Source organism: Oncorhynchus mykiss, chromosome 18, assembly GCF_057628025.1.
Source record: "Oncorhynchus mykiss isolate SJ-2025 chromosome 18, ASM5762802v1, whole genome shotgun sequence".
Lineage (NCBI taxonomy): Eukaryota > Metazoa > Chordata > Actinopteri > Salmoniformes > Salmonidae > Oncorhynchus > Oncorhynchus mykiss.
In genome coordinates this window covers 66,469,490-66,488,462 of record NC_143039.1, presented here as the reverse complement: position 1 = coordinate 66,488,462, position 18,973 = coordinate 66,469,490, and the positions used below count along the sequence as shown (strand labels likewise).

Here is an 18,973-nt window from a genome sequence, read left to right as displayed (position 1 = left end):
GCCATTCATCTGCCGCCATCACCTCATGTTTCATGTCGCACGGATCTGTAAACAATTCCTGGAAGCTGAAAATGTCCCAGTTCTTCCATGGCCTGCATACTCATCAGACAAGTAATCCATTGAGAATATTTGGGATGCTCTGGATCGATATGTACGATAGAGTGTTCCAGTTCCTGCCAATATCCAGCAATTTTGCACAGCTATTGAAGTTAGCTGTTGTTGGGCAACATTCCACAGTCAACAGCCTGATCAACTCTATGCGAAGGAGATGTGTCACACTGCATGAGGCAAATGGTTTTCTCATCCACGCCCCTACCCTTTACCTTTTTTAAGGTATCTGTTAAGGTATTTCCAGTTGTAAAATCCATAGATTAGGACCTAATGAATGTATTTTATTGACTGATTTCCTTATTAACTGTAACTCACAAATCTTTGAAATTGTTGCATGTTGCGTTTATATAGTTTTTCAGTTTAAGCTACATACACTTCTACATCCATCATTCATAATAGGACCTGTATCTACACTGAGTGTACAAAACATTAGGAACACCTACTCTTTCAATGACAGACTGACCAGGTGAATCCAGGTAAACACTATAATCCCTTATTGATGTCACCTGTTAAATTAGATAAAGGGGAGGACACAGGTTAATGAAGGATTTTTAAGCCTCGAGTCAACTGAGAGACAGATTGTGTGTGTGCCATGTAGAGGGTGAATGAGCAAGACAAAATATTTAAGTGCCTTTGAATGGGGTATGGTAGTAGGTGCCAGGCGCACTGGTTTGGGTGTGTCAAGAACTGCAACGCTGCTGAGTTTTTCACACTCAACAGTTTTCCGTGTGTTCAAGAATGGTCCACCACCCAAAGGATATCCAGCCGTGGGAAGCGTTGGAGTCAACATGGGCCAAAATTCCTGTTGAATGCTTTCGACACCTTCTAGAGTCCATGCCCCAACGAACTGATGCTCTTCTGAGGGCACAAGGGGGTGCAACTCAATATTAGGAAGGTGTTTCTAATGTTTTGTACACTCGGTGTATGTAGGCTTATGTATTACATTTTTCTGGGTCTATTTGGCACACTCCCAAACGTATAGCCTAGGTTTATGATATAGGCCTATAAACACAGAGATGTGGACATAAGGGATTAAGGACAACCTATTGATGAGGATTTACCAGAGACCCTGTACGTTTTCTTAGTCAACATGTAAGGGGATTCTGATCAGTCAGCATGCTGCACAGAACGGAGACAAAAAGGGGACTCAACAGATAGCGTCTCCATTGTGTGGCCGCTGAAACCCGAAACTGACCCTACGGCGGCTCCGCTCCAGGCTGTAAAGGGCGTGTGGGCATAAATTAATAAAATAGTGAGTGATCCACACAGAGACACCGCAAAGTCGCTCTATCAGGTTGGTGCCCGTAATAGTGACCAAGGAGATGGCTATGGTATTTTTGGGACTGGAGAGTTCATTGGCAATTCACGCTATTACGTTCAGGTAGTGGAGGAGGTGACAAGTCCGAGAACAAAATGACAGCTGGCCAGTCACATCACATTTGGCAACTTATCATATTACAGTACAAGCAACCGGACACATACCGGTATTAGGGCCTATGTAGGCCGCGTGTCTCCATGGCTGACTTAGTCCATGAAGGTGGAACCTTATAAATGATTTAGACAGAATTCCGTATCAGATGTCTCCGTATAAATTACAGGAAAAAAAACTATCCGTCTTAGACCAGTTGTCGTGGAAAGCAGGAGAGGCTCATAATTGTATATATTCAGTCATGAAAAACTGATTGAAATACAGAAGTCTGCTCCATGATTTCCGACCGAGATAAAAATCACCAGTTTACGTCTTATTATCCTTGTCATTATCATTAGGCCTATCGTTAGGCTATGTTGTATTTACAAGCCCTTCAAGACCCACAAGTGGACTTTCATCTGACCTCAAGGCACTCCGGTACTAAAATATACAATGTAAAAATGTTGTATGATTTATAACCACACGCTTAAGCATTAAACGTTTTTTCTGAATATATGATCTTGAATGGACAGTGCAAAGCGTGCGCAACTGCTTCGGCCGCGTCTTTACGCACGCACAGATCTTCCATGAAAGTCACATATAAAGGTTATCATAAACAGCCTAAGATCCATCAACACTCGGTTGTATTCACTCCTAAACGCGTTTTACCATAGTTCAGTCATCAGTATCCTCATATGAGACATCAGGGGACCGGAAAACTGTAAATTGCTGTCCCGACCCATTGTCCTATATGCCTACATAGGCTAATGGTCTTGGTATAGCAGTGTCCCGTGTTTGATAGTCCCAAACCAAACTAAACACGACGGTACTGCATTATTCTATAAAGAAACTCAATCTAATTGGCATTTTGGGGCCCAGAGATTACACCTGTCTTCATTGGTCACGCTGCACTGCTGCTGCCACTTAAACACATGCGTCCCTGGGCTGGCCACTGATCCTCTCCGGGCATAATGGGCGGCTCGGGCCGACCACCTGCTGGAAGGTATCCCTTGGGACAGGGAGAGAACCAATATGTTCATTTTTAAGTCATACCTTTATGGAGTATAATTGGGTATTGTCTGTGAGACTGTGGGTTAATGCCAAAAATGTACCCAACCATCCTCCCTCTGAGCTATACAGTTGGTGTAAGACCAGGTCATTTTAGGGTTATGAAGAAAAACATGATGACCATAACCGTCATGTTGGTTAAATATGTGGTAATATAGCCTATTCTTCCTCATCACATTGCAGGAATGGATCTTTTTCATTCTGCGCGCTTCCCAGCTGTTTGCTGGAGCGTGTAGCAGAGCATGTGGGCGGGCAGCAATGCACGCGCTGTACCGCCCTTGTGCTTGGAACGGGGTGGAGTTATGGGCAGCGCTTTTAGGAATGGGTCCGAAACATATTTAGTTAGTCAAGACAGTTACGGAGAAGAGTTGAAAACACCTGATGATCTCTTGGACAATCCGCTCCATATCTCATTTAAGTGTTAAAAGATAATCTACCTCGAATCTTGATTTTTGTTGAGTTTTGTGTTATTTCTCTGAAGCCTCTCCAGTTGTAAATCTCATATTGCTAATTTTTATAGAAATACTTAAAAATAACGTAACTAGGTGATAAGGAAACATTGCACTATATTTTTAATTGTTTGTATTCTACTATTTTGCACTAAAATATTGGTGAAGATGCACACCACGCAGAAGGACACGACCTACACGAAGATTTTTGTCGGGGGTCTTCCGTATCACACAACGGATTCCAGTCTCAGGAAATATTTTGAAGTGTTCGGAGAAATTGAAGAAGCTGTCGTGATTACCGATCGACAGACCGGCAAATCCAGGGGGTATGGATTTGTAAGTATCAATATAGTATTTATTTGTCATAACTTTACGACACTTGCACTGTCTGTCAAATGCCTGCAATCTTTCAAATGGCAGCAAATCACATGTCATCGTTAAAGTGGGTGTTGGTTAGGCTAGGGAATTTCATAATATTTAATAGACATTGAAAAGTGTAAGTGTTTTATTGTTCATAAGTAGGCCTGTGTTTTCAGTTTGGAGCGTTCTATCATTGAAGATAACCGATAGGCTACATTACAACTTGTTGCGCCCTGGTATGTTCAGAATATGACTCTTGGGAAGACGATGTGCATGACGTCATCATTATGTCAACGATAAGAGCATTGATGAGAGAACGATAGGCTATACTATACAACTGTTTTAGGACCATGGTCCCCCCCTCTTTGATGCCATTTAGTTTGAAACACATTTATGTAAAAAATGATCCTGTAGAATCTGAGTTGAAAAGTTTTCCTTGGGTTTCTGGGTCAACTTATTTGAGAAAGACCTACCGCAGCCCCAAAAGCTCTTACATAGAGTAATTACTCTCAAATAGCATTCTTATAGTCATCAGCTCAGAAGCAGTTACGATCTTAATAAAGTAAGCTTGTCCTCAGCCAAGTACAGTGAAAAACTATGTACTGACATCAAGAGGTTAAATTATATAGAGTAAATAAATATCTGTGGATACAGAAGTCTTCTATCCAGTATCTCTTCTGGAAAACAAAGAAATAACTCAGCAGGGCCTAAGATCTCAACTTACTATAAAGAATGACGGTTACCTATATTTTATAAATATTGAGTGACAGTTGGGCCGAAATGTAATGTCCATATTTTCTCAAATGTTTTCCCCTTTGCTAATGAATGTGATCATTGGTGAATACTGATAGTTTTGATCATACTTTAACCATCCCCCTCACACTTCTTCTTCACCACCTTAACCTGCTTCTTCCCTATGCACTCTCCCTCTCTGTGTGTCCATACAGGTGACGATGGCTGACCGCTCGGCTGCAGACAGGGCCTGTAAAGATCCGAACCCCATCATCGACGGCAGGAAAGCCAACGTCAACCTGGCGTACCTGGGGGCCAAGCCACGGGTGATGCAGCCAGGTAAAAAATACCCCCGCCCCCGCCCACACACACACAGTACTTTATCAGCCACCTGTCCAGTATCTTAATGTTCTGAGGACATTGAGGCTGTGTCCTAAAGAACATGCATCATGTCTGGTTCAGAATACCATCACGATGAGCTAAATGTTTATTTTAATCCGTCTGTCGCATAATTTTGGACAATTAATGTGTTCATTCAATACATGATTCAGGATGTTATTCAAATAACTTGTGTCTAGAATGTTCTGCATATCTGCGTCCCAAATGGCACCCCCTTTTCTCTATATAGTGCACTTCTATTTGTCCTGATGAAAAGTAGTGCACTAAAATGTAGCGTACTAAAATGGGCAATAGGGTGCCATTTGGGACACACTCAATGACATGAATAAGATCATCTTTCATTTTGACCATTCCACATCTCCATCCAGGTTTCACCTTTGGTGTTCCACAAATTCATCCTGCCTTTATCCAAAGGCCTTATGGGTAAGTACTGCAGCATCTTTGTGTTGAGGGGATGGTTGGGTGTTGATGAGAATACATTACAAATGACCTCATCATCATTGAGCTACTGTATATGAAACCTCACTGGTGTAACTACACAACATCTAAAGACCCAATGTTCCTCATTTGGCTAAAGTCTAGCGTTGTTAGACATGTTCATACAATGACATGTATGTTTATATAATCTGTTTATTTTAAGTTTTGTGCTTACTCTGATTTTTCTCCATACTTGCATGATAATTATGTTGAAACAAAACATTTCACAAATCCTCTTTCTTTTTATCACTGACTACAGTTGACCAAAATGTACAATTAAGGTTTGTGTGAGTGAAAGAGAAAGTGTGCGTTCACAGTATGAGTGTGTGTGTGTGTGCATGTGTGTGTGTGTGTGTGTGTGTGTTATTTGTTGAATACAACTGATGGAAAGTTACAGCCTCAATGACTCAATGTTATCTATCTCTCTGGTCCGACAGGCTCGATATGGGTTAAGATAACTGGTGGTTTCAGGATTAGTGCTGTGAGCATGTCACAGATCAGACCAGGGGAATTACCTGTAATCTCAAACACACACAAACAAGCTCAAATGGTGATTATAGATGCATGTATGTTGATTTTAAATTTTGGTTTTGAGTTTAAATTTGTTATTTTGAATAGCAATTAGAGCTTTGTGTGCTGTTTTACTGTTATGAAGTGGTGTTGATAGCTAAACCGTGTGTTTTCTATTTAATGAAAAAAACATGAATTTAAGATTTTTGGGGGTGTTCTTTTCCATTTTTCTGGAAGAATGTGGACGTCAGTAGGGAGAAAGTTTTAAAAGTTTTTTTTACATTTCTTTATTTGATTTGATGCTTTCGTGCTGTAGCTTGTGGTTGACCTTTGGTAACAGGATGTTCTTTATATGTTTTTGGATGTCTTGTTGGAGTGAGTGATGATTTGCAGTGTGATTTTAAAAAAAATACTTTCCACCACTCACCCCTACTCCAAACTGACCCCACCAAAACCCATCAACTCATTGCTTGCATGTGTCTTTTTTAATAATTCTAGCATTAACACCTAAACTCTCAAACTCACCCTCTCTGTCTCTCTGTCTTTCTCTCTCATTCTCGTATTCACATTCTTGTATTCTCTCTCTCTCTTTTCTCTCTTTCTCTCTCTCTCTCTCATTCTCATATTCACTCTCTCTCTTTCTCTCTCATTCTCTTATTCACTCTCTCTCTCTCTCTCTCTCTCTCTCTCTCTCTCTCTCTCTCGCTCTGTCTTTCTCATTCCTCGTATTCTCTCTCTCTCTCGCTCTGTCTTTCTCATTCTCGTATTCTCTCTCTCTCTCTCTCATTCTCATTCTCATATTCTCTCTCTCTCTCTCCCTTTCTCTCTCTCTCTCTCTCTCTCTCTTTCTCTCTCTCTCATTCTCATATTCACGCTCTCTCTCATTCTCATATCCTCCCTCTCTCTCTCTCTCTCTCTCTCTCTCTCTCATTCTCATATTCTCTCTCTCTATCTCTCTCTCTCTCATTCTCATATTCACTTTCTCTCTCTCTCTCTCTCTCTCTCATTCTCATATTCTCTCTCTCTCTCTCTCTCTCTCGCTCTCTGTCTTTCTCATTCTCATATTCACTCTCTCTCTCTCTCTCATTCTCATATTCACTCTCTCTCTCTCTCTCTCTCTCGCTCTCTGTCTTTCTCATTCTCATATTCTCTCTCACACTCTCTCTCTATCCCTCTCTCACTCTCTCATTATTTCTCTCTCCCTCCATCTATCTATCCCTATATGGTATACTTCAGGCCCTTACGACTCTCAGGAGAGCTGCTGTGTCTCATTCAGAGATAATGATGTCTGTTCACAGGAAAGTAATCTTTGGAAAAATGACTACCAAGGCACATGGGATGAGTACATATACAGTGCCTTCGGAAAGTATTCATACCCCTTGACTTTTTCCACATTTTGTTAGGTTACAGCCTTATTATAAAATTGATTACATTTCCTCATCAATCTACACACAATACCCCATAATGACAAAGCAAAAACAGGTTTTTACAATTTTTTTCCAAATGTATATTGCAATATATACTGCAATATAGACAATTTATATATATACATACAAAATAATAATAATATCACATTTACATATGTATTCAGACCCTTTACTCAGTACTTTGTTGAAGTACCTTTGGCAGAGATTCCAGCCTCAAGTCTTCTTGGGTAACATGTTACAAGCTTGGCACACCTGTATTTTGGGAGTTTCTCCCATTCTTCTCTGCAGATCCTCTCAAGCTCTGTCAGGTTGGATGGGGAGCGTTGCTGCACAGCTATTTTCAGGTCTCTCCAGAGATGTTTCGATGGGGTTCAAGTCTCGGTTCTGGCTGGGCCACTCAAGGACATTCAGAGACTTGTCCTGAAGCCACTCCTGCGTTGTCTTGGCTGTGTGCTTGGGGTCATTGTCCTGTTGGAAGGTGAACCTTCGCCCCAGTCTGAGGTCCTGAGCGCTCTCGAGCAGGTTTTCATCAAGGATCTCTCTGTACTTTGCTCTGTTAATCTTTGCCTCGATCCTGACTAGTCTCCAAGTCCAAGCACCACTGAAAACATCCCCACAGCATGATGCTGCCACCATGCTTCACTGTAGGGAATGTGACAGGTTTCTTCCAGATGTGATGCTTGTCATTCAGGCCAAAGAGTTCAAACTTGGTTTCATCAGACCAGAGAATCTTGTTTCTCATGGTCTGAGAGTCTTTAGGTGCCTTTTGGCAAACTCCAAGTGGGCCGTCATTTGCATTTTACCGAGGAGTGGCTTCCGTCTGGCCACTCTACCATAAAGGCCTGATTGGTGGAATGCTGCAGAGATGGTTGTCTTTCTGGAAGGTTCTCCCATCTCCACAGAGGAACTCTAGAGCTCTGTCAAAGTGACCATCAGGTTCTTGGTCACCTCCCTGACCAAGGCCCTTCTCCCCCAATTGTTCAGTTTTAAATTTAAGAATGATGGAGGCCACTGTGTTCTTGGGGACCTTCAAAGTTGCAGACATTTTTTGGTACCCTTTCCCAGATCTGTGCCTCGACACAATCCTGTCTCAGCTATATGGACAATTCCTTCGACCTCATGGCTTGGTTTTTGCTCTGACATGCACTGTCAACTGTGGGACCTTATATAGACAGGTGTGTGCCTTTCCAAATCATGTCCAATCAATTGAATTTTCCACAAGTGGACTCCAATCAAGTTGTAGAAACATCTCAAGGATGATCAATGGGAACAGGATGCACCTGAGCTCAATTTCGAGTCTCATAGCAAAGGGTCTGAATAGTTATGTAAATAAGGTGTTTCTGATTTTATTTTTAATGCATTTGCAAACATTTCTAAAAACCTGTTTTTTGCTTTGTCGTTATGGGGTATTGTGATGTCATTATGGGGTATTGTGATGTCGTTATGGGGTATTGTGATGTCATTATGGGGTATTGTGATGTCATTATGGGGTATTGTGATGTCATTATGGGGTATTGTGATGTCATTATGGGGTATTGTGATGTCGTTATGGGGTATTGTGTGTAGATTGCTGAGAAAAAAACATATTTAATCCATTTTAGAATGATGCTGTAACGTAACAAAATGTGGAAAAAGTCAAGGGGTCTGAAGTCGTTCCGAAGGCTCTGTATCTCCACACTGAAGGATATATTTTTACTAGTTTAGTTGATGCAAAACACCTTACCTTACCGTGTGTTTGTGTAAGTATGTGTGTGTCCTGTTGTGTGTAGTCCAGTGCAGTGGTACAGCAGTGCCCCACAGTCTCTACTGTGACACAAACAAATGTCTGGATGCCACAGCCTCTGAAAAAGCTTTCGTCACATGGGCTGCAGCGTTAAGGAAAACAAGCTTCTCTATTGTGCCACACAAAGGCTGGAGTGCTGACGGCGCAGTCGTATGAAGTGTGCGCTGGGGAGCAGGGGGCTAGGGCTCTCTCTGTCATGTCAAAATCGTCCGCTCTTTAAAAACAGCCCAACAGATGCTGGCTAGAGGCCCCGGGGAGGTTTGAAGGGCCACAGGCATACATAGATACAGCTGTGGTAGGTCAACCACTTCTATACATTATAGCCCAAGGCCAGAGACATAGGGTATGTCCCAATGCTACCATTTTCCCTATGTAGAGCACTACTTTTGACCAGTGCCCTAATGAAACATAGTGCACTATGAAGAGAATTGGGTGCCATATGGGACACAGCCATAGAAACAGCTGTGAGAGGGCAGCAACCAGCTCCTTGGCTATCACCACACTATAGCATGTAACAGCACCAACCCGGTCCATAGTTGTTATTATAGCACCATGCTACCCCTCTACACTTCTCACATTTAGTTAAGGCCTGGCTCCTCAGATAGCAGAACGGTTTTAATGGGGCAGAGAACAACAGGTGTGTACCCCCCCCCGCCCCCCCCCAATCGATGATGTCACCCACATGGCATGTGATGGGAACAGACCTTTATTTAGCCTGAACTTTACCAACCACTGATCGGCAGGACTGCAACGGTCCAAACACAGGAAGATAATATATTTACATAGAGCATTGAGAAACATAGTAACCTTAGTATTTTTTTACCTCACTTGTATCCATAGGGAAACTAGGTCATTTTAATGGGAGTCAGATGGTAGACAGTGCTTCCCATGCTCAACAGTGATACAAAAATGATTTTGTGTGTGTGTGTGTGTGTGTGTGTGTGTGTGTGTGTGTGTGTGTGTGTGTGTGTGTGTGTTTGAGTGTTAGGTGACACAGCATTTGCCAACATAGAAGAGGTTTATGCTGTTGGAGATGGAGAAACAGGTTGTGGTCGTCTAAGGTTGAATGGGAGAGATAAATAGTAGGAACGATGGAGGGAGAGAGAGAGAGGATGGGATAGATAGAAAGAGAAAGTGAATAAAGGTAGGGTGGGATTTAATCCCAGATTACTTCTAGGGATGGGAACATTCCACAGTAAAATGTATGTAGGATGATAGGCAAGCAGAACATAGCTGGGGCCCAGCCTCCAGTCTCTCCTGTCAATCATAAATGAGGCCAGGCAACAAAGAGCATGTCTGAGACCAGATCCACATTAAAGGAAAGGCTTCCTGCAGTTACATGACTACTTATGGAAGCATACTAGTTTGTACCTTGCATATACTGGACTATGATATATTTCTAAAAAACAAACAGGGATGATTCTCTCTTGGGCAGAATGATCACTTCTAACAGTCCAATTTAGGCTTACGAGCATGGGCCATTTTAGCGTCTGTGTCTTCTTCAATCTTTGTATGTGCCCAAATTGCACCATATTCCCTATATATTACACTACTGTTGGGCCCCGGTCAAAAGTAGTGCACTTTAATGGGAATATCGTGCCATTTGGGATGCAAGCTTTATATCCAACACCAGCATGTTTCACCACCATTGAAACATACAAATTGAATGCTGTTGAATGCTCATTCTCTACAATTGTGAATGTGCTACTACAGAACACCTGAATGTGTGTTGTAGCTCTGCATAACATGTAGGGTGTCCACCCTTTCTGCACAGAGTGGGTGAAAACCCGCTTTGGTGATGAAATTTCACCCATTATGTTATAAAATACATTTTACCCAGACAAATATGATTATTCATGCTCTGAATCGTTCAGTCTTTATCTAACATTTCATAGGATTTAACATGTTGTGGCATGTCTGCAAAGTTGTTTCCGTGGGTCGCAAAAAGCAGAATTAGCATAACACGAGCTAAATTAAATTTAAAAGTCTCTGAAAATAAAAAGCTTGCGGTAATCTCAGTGCTCCGTTAACATTTCACAGAGATACGCTTGTTTTTGTGAGAAATAATCGAAAAATAACAGCAATTTCGCATTAATATGAGAAGTTTATACTAAAAGATTAAAATACTACGTAATATCTCAAAATCAATATCTATCTTACCTCTATATTGTTTAATGCCCTGCCGATTCGATAATCAATCAAATTCAATCAAATTTGATTTATAAAGCCCTTTTTACATCAGCCGATGTCATAAAGTTCTAATCCAGAAACCCAGCCTAAAACCCCAAACAGCAAGCAATGCAGGTGTAGAAGCACGGTGGCTAGGAAAAACTCCCTAGAAAGGCAGGAACCTAGGAAGAAACCTAGAGAGAAACCAGGCTATGAGGGGTGGCCAGTCCTCTTCTGGCTGTGCCGGTTGGAGATTATAACAGAACATGGCCAAGATGTTCAAACGTTCATAGATGACCAGCAGGGTCAGATAATAATAATCACAGTGGTTGTAGACGGTGCAACAGTTCAGCACCTCAGGAGTAAATGTCAGTTGGCTTTTCATAGCCGATCATTTAGTTAGACAGCAGGTGGGGTAGAAAGAGAGTCAAAAACAGCAGGTCTGGGACAGGTAGCACGTCCGGTGAACAGGTCAGGGTTCCATAGCCGCAGGCAGAACAGTTGAAACTGGAGCAGCAGCACGACCAGGTGAACTGGGGACAGCAAGGAGTCATCAGGCCAGGTAGTCCAGAGGCATGGTCCTTGGGCTCAGGTCCTCTGAGAGAAGAGAGAGAGAATTAGAGGGAGCATTCTTAAATTCACACAGGACACTGGATAAGACATGAGAAATACTCCAGATATAACAGACTGACCCTAGCCCCCCGACACATAAACTATTGCAGCATAAATACTGGAGGCTGAGACAGGAGGGGTTGAGTTCAACGGGAAAGTGAGCCTGTCAGGTAGCCTTCATTCTTGCACAGCATCCAGCCTAGCTGAGGCGAAAACATCTTCCTTATTTGTTACCACTTAGTATCTCTGGCCTCCATTGATTTACTCAACATCATTTTGGCCATCCCACAAGGGTAAAACCTCTAACGTTTGAACGGATTGTGATAGAGACATGAGGTTTGCACTATTGGTTTTCTTAGAGGATTATCTACACAATACGCAACACATTGGTCAAAATATGCCTTTTTGATTTGATAGCCTATAACATGTTTCATATGTGGTGTGAAAGAGCTTCTTTTTGTGTAAGTTTTCTCCATACTGTAAAATATAATAGTGTCGAAAATAGCATTATGAAATACCTGTTTGACCCCACGGGAGAACATGACTGGGTAGCACTCTATTCCCTATATAGTGCACTACTTTTAACACGAACCCTATGGGAATGCATCCCATGTCTTAATATAGCTGTTAATGGGGAGGCACAACAATATCTACTTAACTACGGAGGCCAAGGGTGTTAGTTGAGGAATTTACCAAAGTGTCTGAATGTGTTTAAATTCTTCTCTCTGCGGTTTAGAATGGGTAAGGCAGTCTGGGTGTTTGTGTTGTCTTGCGGTGGATACCGCATTTTATATTTTGTTGTGTCACCATCCTTTGCGTGCCTGTTTGTGTGTGAGAGTTTTTCTTTGTAATCGCCCTTGTGTCTCATGTTGTGTGAGTTTGTTGTGGTCTGTGTACATCCACTGTGTGTGTGTTTGTTGTGTTGTTTTGTGTCGTCAAGCCTGTGTGTGTGTGTGTGTGTGTGTGTGTGTGTGTGTGTGTGTGTGTGTGTGTGGTGTGTGTGTGTGTGTGTGTGCACGTGTGTGTGTGTGACTCCAGCCTGTGTTGTGACTGTAACACTGTGCTGAGACAGAAGCGTGCTAGCAGGCCAGGCATCTGCCAAGGATGTGATGTCATAGGAGCACCTCTAACCTCTGACCCCGTTTAGTTTATTTCCTTTTTGTTTCTTTCAGTGAGTGGTTGTGGTTGTGGTGTGTTGGTGATCTATGTGGACTGTGTTGACATTTCTTTTTTTTGACGCCTGTGTTTATAGACTTGCTGTTGTTTTTTCCTGCTTCCTCTTTGGGGCTAGTGTTTTGCGATGTGATTGGTTGGGTAATGGAGTCCTGACAATAGGGTTGCCACGATAGATCTTGTCTTTCATTTCTCTTTTCTCCTCCTTCCATCCAGATTTCAAACTGAATGACAGTAAAAAAAAAAGCTTAATCTCGCCATCTTGTTTCTTATTGGCTTAATTGATGTCAGTATATTTTAGGTCCAATCAAATGTTAGGTTGTTTCTCAAAAGATTTTAATGAGCTGTTGATGCACAATATTCCAGACTGTCAAAAATCCACACCAGACCAGAACTCATCTAAATCCAACATTCACAATTGATTAAATGGTGATAAGCCAATTCTAAAGTGATTGTGTCACTCATGATGTCATAACACTGATTGTTACTCATTCCTTTGAATCATGAATCATGAACTTGACAGTTTAGTTTTGTCTAATATTTTGAGGAATTTGATTCTTGATTTCCCCATCCATGTCAACAACTTGAGTTTCCTCCACCAAAACAATAATATAACTTTCCCATCATCATGCTAGCTGATAGCGCGAGAGAGAGCCTAGGGAGCCGAGCCTCACGGTCAGGATATGTCATGAAAGGCAGAATGTGCTCATTGTTCCTGATTGCTTATTTAATCAAAAGGTCCCCCTGAGTGCAGCTAGCCTAGCACCCCGCCCGGGGCTCTTTGTCTCAGCACAGAAGTGGAAACAGCCAGCAGTGTACTTTTTGAAAGCTGTCCAGCTGTCAAAATGACAGTGACATTTTCACAATGCCCCCCTCATCTCATAGACCTCCCGCCCCCCCCCCCTCCCTCCCTCCCTCCCTCCCTCCCTCCCTCCCTCCCTCCCTCCCTCCCTCCCTCCCTCCCTCCCTCCCTCCCTCCCTCCCTCCCTCCCTCCCTCCCCTCCCTCCCTCTTTACCCCATCCCCTCCCTCCCCCTTTACCCTATCCTCCCCTCCCCCCTCCCTCCCTCTTTACCCCATCCCCTCCCTCCCCCTTTACCCTATCCTCCCCTCCCCCCTCCCGCCCTCCCTTACTCTATCCCCTCCTAAATAGTAATGGCACCAAGGTCAAATCGACATGACAAATCATGTTCTCTTCTCTCTCCATCAACCAAACTCAATCCTGTAAAGTCAGCTAAGCTTAGTGTACATGGATTGTCTCTCCAAGATGGCGTCAATGCTACCAAACACTTCCTTTGCCTAAATCTCTTACAACGTGATAGGCAGGCAAGGTCATTGAAAACCCAAAATGTCTTTATATCCCTTATCAGAGAACACAACCCCTCTGAGCTTTGAACACCTCACCATTTTTCCACAGAGATATCTCTATTTTGGCAACCCTATATCTCTATTAGCTACTAGCAGGTGTCTCCGTTGTGTTGCCGACTGGTGTTTTGACGTATTGGGGGGCTCTTGGCCGCAGTGTGGTTGGGTTGGCTGTGGTTGGTTCTGCTGTCAGGCTGGGGGGTTGTTGCTGTCTGTCGGTGGCTGTGTAAGGCCAGGTCTGGGATCTCTACCTCTAACTCCCTGTCTGTCTCTGTCCTGCAGGATCCCTGCTCACTATGTGTACCCTCAGGCCTTCATGCAGCCAAGCACCATGGTCATCCCTCACGGCATGCAGCCCAGTGCCGCCTCTGCCTCCACCGCCTCCTCCCCGTACATCGACTACACCGGAGCAGCCTACGCTCAGTACTCTGCCGCCGCGGCTAGCGCTGCTGCCGCCGCAGCCTACGAGCAGTATCCCTACGCCGCCTCCCCTGCGGCGGCCGGGTACCTAACCGCAGCCGGATATGGCTATGTTCAGCAGCCCCTGGCTACGGCCGCACCGGGTTCAGCCGTCGCTGCGGCCGCAGCCTTCGGTCAGTACCAGCCTCAGCAGCTGCAAGCAGACCGCATGCAATAGCAGCCACTGCAGCCATTGGACACAATGGGATGGGAGGCCCGCGGCCGGCCTCGGCTGATTGGCTGTGAAGAGGAGAGGACGATGAAGAGGAAGAGAGAGGGGCCGTGTCGGTAAGAGGGTGAAGATGATGATGATGATGGTGAGGTGGGAACTCCATACAGTAGCTTTCCAACTTGCTGTGTTTAAACCAAAAACTTTATAAATTCACAAAACTAAGTAAGGAAGGTGGATTTATCCTTATGATTATTATTGTTGTTATTAATATAATTATTACTATCATTATAATTGTAGTAGAGTATTTATTTCTAGAGGAGAAATGCAACAACTAATCACAGTGGTTGTAGCTTGGTGTAAAACATGACTTTATGTTCCATTGCTGTCATTAACATAGGAGAGAGAGAGCGTTCTCTTTATGGGACACTTAGACGTGTCCCGAAGTGCCCTTGCAACCTATATTTACTATCACATTTCGAGGGCTCTTGTCCTTCTGTCTTTTCAAGTGCATTGAAGTAAATTGTCTGATAATCAGGGAAATGTATCAGTTTCCAGTGTGTTAGTAAAGACAACCTCTGCATGTCAGGGAGTAGTTGAAATAACTGTGGAGAAAAGGAGAAGATTTGTAGCTCGTGTCACACGTTAAGAACTACCTTTTTAACTTCCTGATGCTGAATGTCCCTTTTTTGACTCTGTATCTTGACCTCTTGACCTATGCAAAGCAAACAATTTACCAGGAGACAAAAAAACTGCAGGAATAACCGAAAATGCCGTCAACTCTTCAAAGGGCATCACTAACAATATGAAGGCAACTCGCAGAGAGAGAAAGAAAAGCATGTTTTCAGACAATGAGAAGCACCAAATCAGTTAGTCTCAAACACATGGCTGCATGCAAACACACGCACACACACACACGCATACACAGTTGCGTACATAGTGGTAAAGGTCAATGGGACCAGTCGTGCTCTCTGCCTCTGTGCAATGGGATCTAGTCAGAGAGAAAGAGAGAGGGAGGGAGAGGGAGAGAGAGAGAGGGAGCAGCTGAGGAGGGGGCTGGCACAGTTCGCCCAGCGCCACACAGACGGATCACTCTGGAAATAACGCATCACTTGTCCTCATTTGTTGAGCTGTCACATTTTAATCCCGGGGCCCATTTGGGAACTGTCTCTTCTCTGTCCTGCCTGCCTGGCCCTGTCAGCACTTCCACCTCTGTCCTCTATCCTCTGTCCTCTGTCCTAGAGCCGACCGGCTGGGCTGGTGTCAGGTACACACACACTTCCCTCCTATGCTAACCCTCACCAACCCCCTGGCCCTGTACCCACTCCTCACAGCCTCACCAATCCCCTGGCCCTGTACCCTGGCCATGTACCCACTCCTCACAGCCTCACCAACCCCCTGACCCTGTACCCACTCCTCACAGCCTCACCAACCCCCTGGCCCTGTACCCACTCCTCACAGCCTCACCAATCCCCTGGCCCTGTACCCTGGCCCTGTACCCACTCATCACAGCCTCACCAATCCCCTGGCCCTCTACCCACTCCTCACAGCCTCACCAACCCCCTGACCCTGTACCCTGGCCCTGTACCCACTCCTCACAGCCTCACCAATCCCCTGGCCCTGTACCCACTCCTCACAGCCTCACCAATCCCCTGGCCCTGTACCCTGGCCCTGTACCCACTCATCACAGCCTCACCAATCCCCTGGCCCTGTACCCACTCCTCACAGCCTCACCAACCCCCTGACCCTGTACCCTGGCCCTGTACCCACTCCTCACAGCCTCACCAATCCCCTGGCCCTGTACCCTGGCCCTGTACCCACTCCTCACAGCCTCACCAATCCCCTGGCCCTGTACCCACTCCTCACAGCCTCACCAACCCCCTGGCCCTGTACCCACTCCTCACAGCCTCACCAACCCCCTGGCCCTGTACCCACTCCTCACAGCCTCACCAATCCCCTGGCCCTGTACCCACTCCTCACAGCCTCACCAACCCCCTGGCCCTGTACCCTGGGGTGGTGATGGGGGATGTAGAGAAGGGGGGGGCTGCAGGCGCTTGACATATGAATCTATGGGTTCTTAGTGTGCCTTACATTTGTATTGCTATTTAAGAGAGTAAGAAAGGAGATCTACTATTTAAGAGAGTAAGAAAGGAGATCTACTATTTAAGAGAGTAAGAAAGGAGATCTACTATTTAAGAGAGTAAGAAAGGAGATCTACTATTTAAAATATTTATTTTCAGATTGGACTATGTTCTATGCGCTCTAAGGACAGAGAATTAGTGGTGGTACTGTATTCATTTTATTATGTATTCATCTCAAGGTATATAAGTTATTGGGTAGATTTAGTTGTATTATAATTATTATTAACATACTCAACCAAAAATGTTAATGTAGGATTTATACAAGATACAATTCTGTATGTGCACTGTACAATTATACTTTTTGCCTTTTGAAATCTTAGAATAAATATTGGTTAGTTGAATGCCTTTTCTATGAAACCTTATTTAAATGCAGGCCTGTTTGCGTGCAGACTGTTACTCTGTCTCTTTTGTGTTTAGAACGGTTGGAAAAGACAAACAAAATCCTGACAAAAATGAGCTAATTGCTGCTTTATACATTAGAATGTATAGTTATTGTCATGGTTCGGATAGTTGTGCTTCTATTGCTTTTAATATACATCAGATGAGCTATTTTACACTGTTGGGAATTTTTATACTTGAACTATTTCTTACAAGGGAAAATATGAAAAATAAATGACAAAAAAAAACATTTTAAGGAAGCTTTTTATTGTCACTGGATTAAGGCATGTACAGTGTTATTTACTATATTTAAATGCAAAGGTCCTGTTGGTAGTAAAACCGTATTTCAGAATTTCAACACTATTTACTCTAAATTGAAATAAAAGGTTCTATATTTAAAAAGAATACTGTTGTTTTTTTTAAGATGGATGTTGAATTGATGTTAAGTTGATGTCAAATTGATGTTAAATTGATGTTGAATTGATGTTGTCTTCAGGTTGGGTGTCTTTTTGTGGGCCTTCGTATGGAGGCCTGAGACCATTGATAGTCTGCAGAGCAAATTAGGTATGAAGCTGCCAAAGCTGTTGATGTCTATTAAACACCTATAAACAGACTTGCTGTTTTTTTGTGCAAACATAAACATAAAGCATAACCAAAGTTGTTAATATGGTTGTAAAACCTTTTGGGGGACTGGTGTTTAAAAACAATGTTCTTAGTTTAGTTGGTTTAGATAGCTGAGTACATTTCACTGTGTGGGTGGTTGTGCGTGCGAGTGACCACAGAGCGGCCAGTAGGTAGTCAGGAGCCTTATGGGATTACACACAAAATGTCCGCCGGGTGTCCGCTGCCTGGTGTGTTGCTGCTCTTCATTGTCTAACACTGTCACCCAAGGCCTCTCCACCATTTTAGCCGGGCCGTCGATGACATGGGACAAGCATTGACCTCACACTCAAACAAACCTGTCTGGAAGCAGAGAGTTAGAGAATGGAGTCCTCTGGGAAAGCAAATGAATCATTCAGAGGCTTTCTAATCAATAAAAGATGCCAAGAGACCTGGATGCTGGCTGCCAAGCCTCCCTACCCTCTCCTCCCCTAACCTAGCATGGAGGCAGCATGGGCTGTGTCCCATTGGGCCCTGACCAAAGTAGTGCACTGCATAGGGAACAGGCTGCCATTTGGAACACAAATGGTCTATTTCAGCCTGCAGTGTAACTAGATGCTGGCCAGACAGCCTGGCCCAGGCAGCTGCCATGACACAGCAGAGATAGGCCTTTCACATGACATCACTACGGCTTCCATGGCATCTGACGTCCGCCATGATGGAATTCAGAGGCAGGTTGTGAATTGGGATATGACAGTCAGGGAGTAGAAGGAGCCGTTAACATGATCAGGGTCACGGTGAATTGCCCTGTTGAAATTTCCTTCTCACTTTTATTTTGGTTGATGTGAACTAATGGTGTGGCTGTTGAACAAGTTGAGGAGACTAAATTACTTGGCGTTACCTTAGATTGTAAACTGTCATGGTCAAAACATATAGATTCAATGGTTGTAAAGATGGGGAGAAGTCTGTCTGTAATAAAGAGATGCTCTGCTTTTTTAACACCACACCAAAAAGCAAGTTCAGAAGGCTCTGGTTTTGTCTAAACTTGATTATCGTCGTGGGTCCAGTGCTGCAAGGAAAGACCTAGTTAAGCTGCAGCTGACCCAGAACAGAGTGGCATGTCTTGCTATTCATTGTAATCAGAGGGCTGATATAAATACTATGCATGCCAGTCTCTCTTGGCT

The 18,973-nt window shown here is 43.7% G+C and overlaps 1 protein-coding gene across 2 annotated transcripts; it reads left to right on the top strand.

Moving 5' to 3' along the window:
- The first annotated feature begins 2,867 nt into the window (after positions 1 to 2,867).
- rbm24a (RNA binding motif protein 24a) lies at positions 2,868 to 17,798 on the top strand. Of its 2 annotated transcripts, XR_016488597.1 has the most exons (5): positions 2,932 to 3,372; positions 4,344 to 4,467; positions 4,896 to 4,950; positions 5,442 to 5,554; positions 14,325 to 14,964. XR_016488597.1 is itself a non-coding variant. In XM_036953381.2 (4 exons), the coding sequence occupies exons 1-4, from the start codon at positions 3,205 to 3,207 to the stop codon at positions 14,677 to 14,679; spliced, it is 702 nt and encodes a 233-aa protein (XP_036809276.1). In that variant the 5' UTR covers positions 2,868 to 3,204; the 3' UTR covers positions 14,680 to 17,798. The 2 variants fall into 2 exon arrangements, 1 of the variants encoding a protein (XP_036809276.1); XM_036953381.2 differs by lacking the exon at positions 5,442 to 5,554 and having other exon boundaries at positions 2,868 to 3,372; positions 14,325 to 17,798.
- Positions 17,799 to 18,973: the final 1,175 nt, after the last annotated feature.

What these genes read in the sequence shown, in the direction of transcription:
- rbm24a (XM_036953381.2), top strand. Translation starts at nt 3,205, where the DNA reads ATGCACACCACGCAGAAGGACACGACCTACACGAAGATTTTTGTCGGG. An exon ending in AATCCAGGGGGTATGGATTT is followed by an intron (nt 3,373 to 4,343) that starts GTAAGTATCAAT and finishes GTGTCCATACAG; the next exon opens with GTGACGATGGCTGACCGCTC. An exon ending in GCCACGGGTGATGCAGCCAG is followed by an intron (nt 4,468 to 4,895) that starts GTAAAAAATACC and finishes ATCTCCATCCAG; the next exon opens with GTTTCACCTTTGGTGTTCCA.